Source organism: Gymnoscopelus braueri (assembly GCF_963280865.1).
Source record: "Gymnoscopelus braueri genome assembly, chromosome: 8".
Taxonomy (NCBI): domain Eukaryota; kingdom Metazoa; phylum Chordata; class Actinopteri; order Myctophiformes; family Myctophidae; genus Gymnoscopelus; species Gymnoscopelus braueri.
In genome coordinates, this window is record NC_137609.1 from 47277288 (window position 1) to 47290216 (window position 12929).

The following is a 12929-nucleotide window of genomic DNA, read 5'->3' on the forward strand; positions in this document are numbered from 1 at the left end:
GTGAGCTTGAATATGGCCTATTGTTTCTATTTTTTAAACATTTTGATGAAGATTTAAGTATAACAGAAACATCAGAGCAGCATGTTTGGCATCCCCTGGGGGCCGCTAAAGATCACAGAGCCTTGTCCATGAGGCCTTGTCTGTTTTGAGGTAGTCAAAAATGTGTGGTAGAACATCATAACACATTTCTAAGCACTGTCTCTGCCTGCGTCTTCTCATCTTACAGCATTTGTCAGCCTATAACTTTTAACATGTACATCATTGAAAAGAACAGAAATAACACTGTTAAATGTAACCACATGAACCCTAGCGTCCCTATTCTAGGCATGTGGACATTTGGGGAAAATAGCTGTTTGGCTGTTCTTACTTAGCGATTTTACATTACAGTGAAGTATATAGAGTTTAAGCGGTTATATGTCTGATAATCGTACGTGTTCGTGTGAATGTGTGTCGGTGCTGGGGTGTGGGGTTCTCAGCTTTTGTCAGAAGGGGGGCTCCAACGGTAAAAGGTTGACAATTAATGCACTTGAGGTCCTGATGTAGAGCCCTGGGGGACCCCGATTAATTAAGTACAGTATATATGTTTTAAGTGTCTAGACTCTAAAGTGTGTGTGTTAGAAGGAATTTCAAGTGTGACTGTTCCATTTCTTCCTAAGCTTTGATGATGATGACCCTGCAGTGAACCATGAGAATCCCTCCCAAACAGAGGTGATGCGCCCCATTCATCTAGACATGGAGATAGATGGACACAAACGTCCAGATGACTTCACATGGGAGATGAATGGTATAAACAAACACTCAATATCACTGCTTCAACAAGTTTCACAACAATCAATTCATGTAGCCCAAATCAGATTGGGATTTTCTAAAGCTTGATTTATACTGTAGTTGCGCGTCAGATTTGTGTGCCAAAAACATCGATGCAAAGCCATGACACATCAAACTGACTTGTCCTGACTATTACAGACTGCATCAGGAGATCAGGTTGGTAGAACTGTCATGATCATGACATTTTAGATGACGATTAATTGTCAAACAAATAATTGTGAATGAATTAATGACATGAGCTTTGATTGGTCCATTCTGAGGGGACATACCCTGTTGTGTTGTGAAGTCTGACCCAAGCCAACACACAAAGCAGGATTGCAGTTTAAACACAATGTGTACTTTTATTCAGTGGTCGTTCCCCAGAACACAAACTAAAGTTCTTCCCAAAACGGGGCTTTTCCGAAACAATGGATTTGCAGTGTAGATTTTCAGGCGCTCACATAGGTTGCGTACAAAGGAGAAAAAGTAGGCCATCAGGTAACTTATCAAAAATACAAATAAATGTTCGACAGAGAAAGAGTGTAGTATGATCGCTTACCGCCCGATGACTGAGAGATCCTTCAGCAAGGAGAGCCAGCCACACAGTGAGGATCAGAGCCCTGTCTGTTTTAGACAAACACTGCGTTTGGCTAGTCAGGCAGCGCAACGGGTGTCACTGTCAACACTTCCAACTGAGTGAGGATGAAATATGGGACTTGGCCAAGGCAGCGGCGCTATCCGAGGTGCTGGGCTCTGACGTCACCATGCTGGCTGGCCCTGTATAATCTCTCACCTGATCGGGGGTATTTAGGCGAGACTCCACAGTATATACTGTACACACAGTACATACAGACAAACCCTGTTCAGCTTGGCTAAAGCCACATTTACTCCCAAATCGACCTCCCCTGTGAAGTCGGGGCTTGAAATTGCAACCGTTTTGGTCTCATATCAACCAAAATGTAGTCCCTGAGATTATTGGGAGCACTTCTGCGATTGCAAATTATTCCTAAGACTCATATGATGGTGTGACCAACACAGAACTTGGAGTTAAGCAAAACAAGTGCTCCTCTTGCCCTGCCATGTAGGAAAAACCTGGTGTGCCTGGTGGTGAGCTGACAGTCAGCAGGTACTCTGGTGCTCTGTAACATGGAGATAGTTTGCTCATTGGAGCGATGGATTGGAGACGTCACTGAGAAATAACATTGATCGTAGAAAGAAACAGGAGGCCGGGCTGCTTCACGTGATCACCAAATACTCAATCAATTGGAGAAAAAAAAAGTAAAGAAAACACGCTGATCTGGTTGCAAGTCAACTCATCCTACTTTTCCATATATACTGTGTATGTATTTTGAGCAGAGACGTTTTCTTGCTAAAACTTTGAAGCCTGATTTCTCAGAACTTCAGTTTTCAGAAACCCCTCTAATAACAGTTATTAATTTAATAACCTGTAATTATTAACACCTGTAATAACATGTAGTTATTAACTGTGGTTCATGTAAGCAAGAGATAACGTATTTTGTACGACAAGAAAATTTGATTTACATTTTAGGAATCCAGTGGTCACCATCATGTTATTCTTCTGATCCTAGACTTCCTGAACGTGGTTGTGTATGAAGACAGGGTTTCTCCTAAACAGAAAAGCCCCAGTTTGCACCAGGAGGAACCAGAGCCTCCTCACATTAAAGGGAATCAGGAGGAGTTACTTCAAAGACCCGAGGAGCCTGATGGATCAGTCTTACAAGCAGGGAAAAGTATAGATGATGATGAAGAAGTCATCTCTTCACACTGTTCTGTAATTGAAGTCAAAGTTGAACTGGAATCTGACACTGAAGTCACTGATGACAGTGATGAGTGGGAGGAGACCAGCACAGGTCAGTAGGCTTTAAACACACTGACATCACACGAGACACAAAGGGCCCTACCATGTGCCTGCCGTAATGTGACACGATGCCGCTGAGCGCAAAACGCATTCCGTATTGTCCCACGGCCGTAGTTGTTAAATTCATACCTTAGCCAATGTTGTGCTTATTTCAGAATTTCGATGAGAACTTTTGTTTCCTCCGTCTCCTGACATTATTATATCACATTATTAAGCTTGCATTATTTCCTATCATGCACAAGGACATTGTTTACGTCAGGGACTAACACATCCGGACACATAATGCGCCCTGTAGATAGTAAAATTGGCGTGGACGCACCCCTAAGTTGCCATGGTGCAAAGTTCAGCCGTTAAAATAGGGCCCTCACTGTGGACTGTTAACAAAAAAGCATGTAAACAACTGATTTCACAACATAATCCAAGTGATGTCATGTAATTATTAAACCTAACATCATGATTTCTTATATTTTCACACTTTTCTTCTCAGGTGATATATCTTTATCTCATGTGACATCTAACAGTCCTGCCTCCAAGTCACAACACCCACAAAGAGATGAACCTTCCACTTCTCTTCTGGCTAATATGAATCCAGTAGCGGTGGTCCTTCACAAACTCCCTCTGAACATGGTTCACCAGGCTCTCCATCCACCAGCACCCCTGCAGCAATGCAGCAGTGATGAGGAGGAGAATGGTAATCATTCTGACACGATGTGGAAACCAAAAGACGACAGGGGCAACGACTCTGACTCTGATTGGTCGTACTCAAAGTCTCAGTCAAACAATAAGAGAAAGAGGCAGAAGAAATGCAGAAAACTCAACAAAGATGTCACTTCAACGACACAGACATCACAAGCCAACACCAACGGTAACTAACCGAGGGCTGTGGTAATTGAAAAAACACACATTAGTAGGCCAATATCAGTCACCAGAACCAGGAATGCATGTTCTGTTTAATAAAGAGCTAGAGAGACATGGGGACTCCTGTTACTCAATAAATACTCTCTATAGCAAGTATTTAACACTTATTTTAAACAAAGAAAATCACTTACCCTACCTTTTTAATTAATACAAAAAAGTTCAAATTTAAGTTCAGCAATATGGTTTGGAGCTCTTTGTCCCGAAAGGCAGCAGCCCCTAGAAGGCTAGAAACAATACATCCTCATTTGCAGTTTTTCGCTCAGTACATGAAGGATGAAGGTTTCTAAGGGAAATTATGCACATAATTGTTTTTCTTTTTAGATTTTTTTGGAGGCTTTTATGCCTTTTATTTGACAGGACAGTAGGCTGACAGGAAATGGGTTGCGCTGTGCGGCTGGATTACCAGGATTACCGTCCGGGCCCGTAAATAATGCACCTTGTGCACATATCAGCTGTTCGCTTAGCCCAGCTTATAGGTGGTGGCCATTGTGTTTTGCCACAGATAGAAAACCCATTCATTTACCCCACAGAGATTTCTGAAAATTTTTATATACATTATTTTAAGCCTGGAACCAAGCCATCCAGGCTCCTAGTGAATCATGACCATAAGACATTTGATTCTGTATCCAAAAATATTTGAAAACCGCTAAAAAATTGGTATTTATTTAATATAGTATATTACATAATTCAATATTAAAATATATTTTGACAGAGAATCAAACGTTTTACGGTCATGATTCACCAGGAGCATGGATGGCTTGGATCCAGGCTTAAAGTAATTAATTTAAATATTTTCGTAAATATCCATGGGAAAAACGAATGGGTTTTCTAGGATAATCCTGCCAGCTAATCACTCTCGATCAGCCTCGGACACGGAACAGTTCTGATTCAAAATCGCCCTGATTATCCTGCAGTGTGACTCTAGCTTTAGCGAATAGACTATAGAGAAGCCAGGATCAAATGCTTCCCTTCAAATGGCCTACTCAGCTCTGATTTTGACCTGGAGAACACATCATTATAAGAATGTTTTGTCCATTATTTTCATGTCATTATAATTAATCTGTTGCACAGATGATGGAGTGTTTACAAGTACTCTCTCTCTCTCTCTCTCTCTCTCTCTCTCTCTCTCTCTCTCTCTCTCTCTCTCTCTCTCTCTCTCTCTCTCTCTCTCTCTCTCTCTCTCTCTCTCTCTCTCTCTCTCTCAGGAGTGAGGTCCCAGTCTTCCCAGAATCAGACCTTCTCTTGTTCTTACTCTGAGTGTCCGTACGCCTTCACATCTCAGGTCTTCCTCCATGAACACATCAAGAGAAGCCACGGGCAAATGCTGAGGAATGGACAGATCACCCACTCCATAACCAGCCAGAAACAAGGAGACACAGATACACTGGAATCTTACAGTCATACACCAGAAGTAAATACTTACACAGACTCCCTGAATCACACAGGAAAGAAAGCCCTCTGTGATCAGTGTGGCAAGAGTTTCTTTCACCTGGAGAAACACATGCGTCTCCACCACATGCGTCTCCACACTGGACACAAACCTTTCCTCTGTAAACATTGTAACAAGAGTTTCAGTCAGTCAGGTGGCCTGAAAAAACACCAGCCTGTCCATACTGGAGTAAAACCTTTTCATTGTAAACTTTGTGACAAGAGTTTCAATCGGGCATTTGACCTGAAGAGACACCAACTTGTCCACACTGGAGAAAAACCATTCCCTTGTAAACATTGTGACAAGAGTTTCAGTCTGTTAAATAGCCTGAAGAGACACCAGTATTTCCACATTGTGGAGAAGAATATGAAATGAAATCTCATTATAGCTGCCTACCCATGTAAATCCTCTGCTTTGTCTACTTTCTAAACATTGTGGAATTTGTTTACCCCCCACCCAAAATTGATGATTTTATTTCAATCAATTATATGTGTGTGTGGGTGTGTGTATAATCTATGTATTAGTTAATATGTCAGACATGATTTCAAAGATATTTGTTCAGCACAACTTAACTCATGCACTGCCAAGGACGACTTATGACGAGACATCGTCCAAACGCCCACACTGCCAAGGACGTTATACTACCTTTATTTTTTTCTGGTTGGTGGGTGCGGGGCGCTGCCCTCTTTTTCAACTTAAAGTTTTATCTCGCGATTTTGTAACCCTTATATACCGTTTGTCAGACGGTCAGACGATTGATCATAATGGATATACATTTTATGTGACCAGTTGAAAAGGTAAAAAAAAAGATCGCTGGCAGTGGGCAAACAGCAGAAATAAGTTTGGCAGTGAATGAGTTGTTAAGAACAGGACCAAAACAATTGTTACAGGTGAATCTTTACAGCAGTCGCACACTTTTATCAATGTTCGGATACATTTTTGATCATTTGTATTTGGTCCAGTAGGTTTGATATAATAATTTGAATTGGATACTTTCATGTCATGCACATATAGATGATAACTGAACTTTTTCTCTCACAATGCTGGATTCCATTCCCCATTTGAAAATACATGGTTCAAATACTCTTCCCACTTTGTTTAACTGTTCACAATAGGTGAGGATTACATTAATGAGACAGATTAAAATATCTGTTATTCTGGCCTTGTTATTAAGGCTTTATTGCAAGACCATATCCATCGTTGACAGAGGTAGCAATGAAGAAAATGTACTAAAGGTCTTTCTTACAAACCTGGGTACTTTTGCTGCAGATAACTGAAATTGTCTGTACAAAGACCTTTCATAACGTGGCGTTTTCTTATTCCAAATGAAGGAAGTTACAAGTTCCAAATTCACTTGTTTAAGCTGTATCCTGACTGAGTTCTCTATCCTGATTGGATAAAATCGGTATCCCGACCTGAAAATGTATTTTCTGTTTAATAAAGAGATGGAGAGACATGGAGACTCCTGAATAAACACTATAGCAATGAGTACTATCAGAACATAGAGCTAATTAACACGTATTTTAACCAAAGAAAATCACGTACCCTCTTTAAAGGTCACATAACATTACATCTCACTTTATCTTAGTTTATACATATTTTTAGAGGTTCTGTATTGTGCCCTCTTTATTAAAAAAAGAAGTATATATATATATATAGAATTTGAACCCTGGATTGATGTGTACTTTAACAGGCTTGATTTGCTGGCCCCTGTTACTGTAAGTAACTCCTTGTAATAATCCCAGAACATATCCTCAGGGAGAGAATATGTTCTTGTATAATAAGTTAGGGGTGAACCAGCCCAGCCTGTGTGTTTGACATGCAGGAGACTGCATGCTTTGGACGGCTATAAAAATAAAAATAAATTGTAACATCATGAGATGTCCAGCTCAGTGTCTTGCAGCCACGCTCTCGTCTCAGGTCCCACATCAACGAGGCCGACCTCCATGGTGGTTTACACCAGTGGTTCTCAACCTTTTCAGGTCAAGACCCCCCAAAATAATCATATTTGAACTGGAGACCCCCCAAAAGTATTTGAACCTGTGGACCCCCCACCCTGATAAGCACTTGGAATTGTAGTAGTTGAGGCATAACATTTAGTTTGACTCGGTTCCACAGATAAATATTGGGAAAATAGATGATCTACAAGCTCACAATGCATATTATTTGGCAAATATTTTACCGTTTTTCATAGTATAGTTTTTTTGATTACTTTTGATGCAGTAATGGTCTTTTGTAATTTTTTCCCCCCCTTTTATTTGGTATTACAAAGGTCTTAAAAGTCCTTCAATTGTCACTTAACTGTCATCCGGGGACCCCTCCAAAATCACGTGGGGACTGTTTGTAGATGTAGGTGCATTAATAAACAAGGCAAGTCAGGCTGTGTCTCAACGCCGTGTATTCACAGTAAAGCAGGTAATCATACAACTGAGGTATAGTCACGTGAGGCAGGTATATATATCACAGGCACAGTACGTCCACAGGGTGGAGCTGCAAACTAGCCTAAACCACCCTGTAACATCTCCCTTCCTTTTGTTAAGTAACAACACAGGATCAATACTGCCAATCAGAACAGTAATCAAATAATTTCAACAACAAATAGTGAGCATAGCAGAGACACTTCAATAATAGCCTGATCAGAACACATCAGCAATAAACTCAGAACAATCAATAACTTTTTGTTTTACAATTTCTCCACATCCTTTTTCTTTCATTTTTTTCACAATCTTCATCGTCCATGTGTGTTTGAGTGTGCACTGTCCAAGCGTGCTTGAGTGTGCACAGTCCAAGTGCGTGTGTTTGTGTGTGTGCGTGTGTGTGTGTGTGTGTGTGTGTGTGTGTGTGTGTGTGTGTGTGTGACCTAGAGGTCAAGTCTGTCAGGAGGTCTAAATCAGCCATCCGCTCCGGGAGAAGGCCCGGCCCTGTAACTCACGGCATGGTGTGTTCCCAGTCTGCGGGGAAGACGGCGACGACCTCGGGGGTGATGGCCTTGGAGACTACTTCAGGGACGCCGACGACCTCTCTGGCGCTCCCCCCACTCGCAGGCTGCTCCGGGGCCGATTCTGGGTGAACTGACGGCTGGGGAAGGGCCGCCTCTGCTGGTCGAAGATCAACCCTGTTGCGCCGATACGTGGTCCCCTCCACACCGACCAGATAGGACCGGAGTCCCAACTGCTGCAGGCACACACCTCTCCTCCATCGGCCCGTCCTGTCTCCCGAGAGTGGCTTCATCCGTATGGGCTGTGCCGACGTTCAGCTCTGACAGATTCTTGGCAGATCTGTCATATGTCAGCTTTGCTGCTAGGATGTTTCACTTTCAGCATGTCAGGAATACCCGTGACGACCTGAGGCACCAGTAGCTGGTCGGCCACAGGGAGAAGGGTTCTCAGTCTCCGCCACATAAGCCGCTGTGCTGGGCTGCAATGCATACCCTCAGTGGGTGTATTTCTCCAATGCAATAGGGCCCTCCAGGGGTCCTCTTTGGCACAGTCTGCCCGTCTGCACAGGCTCTTTACAATTTTCACTGCTGACTCTGCTTTGCCGTTAGCCTTTGGGTGCCTCGGTGAGGACATGACATGCTCAAAACCCCACTCTCTCGCAAACGCCCGGAACTCTCCACCGGCAAACTGGCCTCCACCATCAGAAATGGCCCTGTCTGGGACACCGTAGCGTGCAAACTGTGCCTTGCATCGATGGATCGTGGTGTCCGCTGATAGGTCAGGGAGCAGGTCGATCTCCCAAAAGTCAGAATAATGGTCCACCACGAGCAAGAAGTGCTGTGCTGCGTAGCTGTACAGATCCATGCTTACCAGCTGCCAGGGATGTGTGGGGAGCGGGTGTGACATCATAGTCTCTTTCTGTTGTTCGTGTACATACTCATTGCACACAGAGCACTTTTGCACATAATCCTTGACTTCCCCTTGCATACCGGGCCAGTAAAGTGTATCACAGACCTGCCTGTAGCACGCCTCGCCCCCCACGTGGTTGTAGTGGACCCGTCTCAGCATTTGCGGACGCATACTGTAGCTTTTGGAATGATGGCGCGCTGACTCCTGAAGAGCACGCCATCCTTTGCACTTATCTCATCTCTGATGGCCCAGTAGTCCCTGATGGCTACGGGGGTCTCCTCTTTGTGTTCTGGCCATCCCTCCAGCCCGACTGACTTCAGTGTTTGAAGACCTACATCCTCCTCAGTGTGTGACCGAATCTGTGCCAGGCGTTGGCTGCTGACATTTAAATAGTCTGTCTGCTGAATGGCCGCCGTGTCACACTGCTCCTGCTGCATGCTGCAGACCATTTCACGTTGGTACAGTGTGTCTGTTCTCTGTGGCGGGGTGGTGGCTCTGCTGAGCGTGTCACTTATGTACATTTCAGGGCCTGGCTTGTATACCACCGCAAGGCAGTAGTTCTGAAGTGTGAGGAGCATGGTCTGAAGGCGCACTGAGGAGGGGCTTAGTGAAGATGGACACCAGCGGGCAGTGGTCGGTCTCTGCAGTCACATCACCCCTCCCATATAGGTAGTAGTGGAAGCGTTGGCAGGCAAATACGATGCTCAGGCACTCCTTTTCAATCTGTGCGTAATTTAGCTCTGTTTGGGTCAATACACGGGAGGCGAATGCGTCAGGCTGTCCCCCTTGAAGCAAGCAGCAGCCCAGACCCGCCTGACTGGAGTCGCTCTGTACAGTGACTGGCTTGCGGACGTCATAGTATCTTAGGACTGGTACCGCTGTGACCAGTGCCTTGATTTCCTTCATGGCGGCATCATGTTTGGGCAGCCAGTTCCACATCACATCCTTGTCCAGCAGTCTCCTCAGCGGCTCACATACCGCTGACAAGCGTGGCATGAATCTGGACAGATAGTTCACAAATCCGACACACCGCTAGACCCCTTCTGCGTCTGTGGGGTTTGGCATGTCCAGAACCGCGTCAGGGTCAGCCTTGAGGCCCTCCGCGGACAGTATGTGGCCGTGAAAGCGGACCTCCTTCACTCGGAACTGCAGCTTTTTCAGGCCCAGTCTCAGCTTTACTTCCCTGCATCTGTCCATCAGAGCGATGAGGTTTGTATCATGGTCACGATTGGCCTCATCCTCTGTGTCCCCACAGCCGACTATAACGATATCATCGGCTATGGGCTCAATCCCTGTCAAACCGGCCAGCAGCTCATGCTGCTCCTGCTCATGCTCCGGAGCAACTGACTCACCGAAAGGGAGTTTCAGCCAGCGTTTCCTACTCCACGGTGTCCAGAATGTCCAGAATGTTGTCATCAGGCTGCCCTCTTCATCCAAGCGGCACTGCAGGAATGCATCACGTGCATCCACCAGGGTGAATATACGTGCCTTCGGCAGCTTATACAACACATCATCTAAAGTGGGCATAAGGTAGTGGGACCGTTTCAGAGCACGGTTGAAAGGCTTCGGGTCAATGCATAGTCTCAATTTATCTGGCTTTTTCACTATGACTAGATTGCAATCCAGTCCGTGGGTTGAGTGACTGTGGTCAAGTCCCCCTCTTCATATCGATCAAGCTGAGCCTTAACAGCTGCCTTGAGGGCCACTGGAACGTTCATGGGTGCACACTGCACCGGTGCCACAGTGCTGTCCAGCTCAAAGTGAATATCACTGGGCAGAGACTCAACAGGGCTGGTGAACACGTCACTTTTGCATTTTTTTCCCCACAAATCAGTGCTATTGAAACCCTTTTACATCTGTGTATTGGTCAAAAAGATATTGAACCAATGAAAAGTATTAAAAAGCGCTTCTGACAAAACCAGTTAACTCCATTGGATCCTCAAACTTTCTGCTAAACCAGCTAACTCCACCAAAGGGGGGTGGAGTTAGCTCAGCTGGTCTTGTTGACTCCAGGCTCCACCGCCTTTTGACCTCCAACCTCATTGTGAGCTTGGAGGTCCATTCAGCTGTTCTTATCAATGATGAACAAAACCTCCTAACTCCACTTTTTCTTTTTTTTTTCCTGAAAATTTACATTTTGGAGTTTCTGCCCGACAGCAGAAATATGCTATTGGTCAATGCCTGTGTGCAAATTCAGATCAATTGCTCCAGCCACTGAGGGGACCGGGCAAAACAGACAGGTTTTGATGACAGAGAGAGGCTTCCTTATTTAAATGTAGGATAGGCGTCATAGTTATTATAGTTTCTGAATGCCTGAGTGGGAGAAAGACACACAGACCTCCCTGATGCAAAAGCTTTGTCCTGGAGAACAACCCTAAAGGGATCAGAGATTTTACATGTATGTTAAATAAAACTAATACATCATGTCTTATTATCACTAGTATTATCAAGTATAAAATGAATTATCAGTATTAAGTATCATTTGCGCAATGATGTGAAGACTAATTCAGGCACATACACTACATACTCCCGTACAGTAGGTGGCGGTATGTAGCTAACAGCAATGTTTGCAACTATTATAAGTAATAGAAGAAGTAAGTAAGTAAGTAAGTACATTTTATTTATAAAGCACATTTCAAAACAAGGTTACAAAGTGCTGTACAATGGAACACAATTAAACACAATTAACAAGTTAACAACAGAGTATAAAAGTATATAAATAGAGTAATAAAACAATACAACAACAAGGATTAAAACAAAGCAATTTGTCCGTGAAAGTCAGGTAGAATTTTATGGGTAAAAATGCTTACGGAACAAATGTGTTTTTAACATCCTCTTAAAACCTTCAACAGACTCTGCATTTTTTATGGCCAATGGTAGGGCGTTCCACAGTGTGGGAGCAACCACTGCAAAGAAGAAGCCACTTCCTGTCTGCCGCTCAAAGCAACCACGTAACAACAACAACAGCAGCACAATGTTGTCGTTAAACAACACATTAGAACAGAAGCTTTTTAAATTCCAGTTGGAACAAGATGGAGACTTTTTCATGGTGGGATCAGAGGTATGTAGCAAATAAACTGTATCTAATGTTTGTCTCCCCAGTGTAAGTCTTCAATGTAGCATTTTACTCCTAGTTGATGCTAAACTGCTAATATTAGCAATGTTATGTTACAGTCATTCTTCTGCCTACACATACGTCATGTCCTAAGAGCGAATAGGAGAAGGGGATCAACGTCACGTGATGCCTTTGTTTAGCCCCAAAAAATACGTCAGCTGTTCCAAAATCGGGCCAAACAAAGGTGTTTATTGGTCAAAAGCCCGGATGTGTGTCTCAAAGAATAATAACAGTAACGTTCTAATTATTTTGTAACTCTATGGAAATTTCACTGGTCTGTGACTCTGGAAAAAGTAAGATAGATAATTCTATCTAAAGTTAATTCACTAAACAGTGAATAGTAGTTAATACAGAGAGGGCTGTAATAATAATAATAATAATAATAATAATAATAATAATAATAATAATAATAATAATAATAATAATAATAATAATATGGGTGTGAGACAGACAGTGTGGGGGAGAGAGTTGTTAAAGGGCAAGACCACTTTGGTAGAGGTTTGGGTTGTGTAGTTACCTTGCCATGATGTAACTCCAAATAAAAAATAATTGCTCCATTGATTAGAAATTGATCATTCAAAATATGCTCCTCATTGCTTATGCTGATGATATCCAGCTATATCTTTCTGTAGCTCCAGACGACCCCTGTGCTCTAGACCCGTTGTTGACCTGTTTGTCCAGTATCAAATGCTGGATGAGTGAGAACTTTCTCAAGCTAAATGAGGGTAAAACAGAAGTTCTCATAATTGGTTCTAGTGAGCAGAGAGAATCAATAATAAGTAGACTTGGTAACCTTACTTTAGAAAGTAACACTACAGTAAAGAACCTGGGGGTTATTATTGATTCTGAATTACATTTTAATACACACATTAATCATGTTACCACGATTGCTTTCGTTCATCTTAGGAATATTGCGCGAATTAGACTGAGCCT

General features: G+C 43.2%; 2 protein-coding genes across 2 annotated transcripts in view; one reads left to right on the plus strand and one right to left on the minus strand.

Annotated features, from left to right (window-relative positions):
• Window positions 1-12929, minus strand: part of gemin5 (gem (nuclear organelle) associated protein 5) — an 851612-nt gene that overhangs the window by 681981 nt on the left and 156702 nt on the right. The gene's annotated exons all lie outside the window — the stretch shown is intronic.
• Window positions 444-3432, plus strand: LOC308090886 (uncharacterized protein; the record flags this gene model as incomplete). The annotated part of the gene is made up of 5 exons (XM_080436160.1): window positions 444-502; window positions 657-784; window positions 2397-2678; window positions 3174-3348; window positions 3411-3432. 5 exons carry the CDS (start codon window positions 444-446, stop codon window positions 3430-3432), a joined length of 666 nt encoding a protein of 221 aa, XP_080292286.1.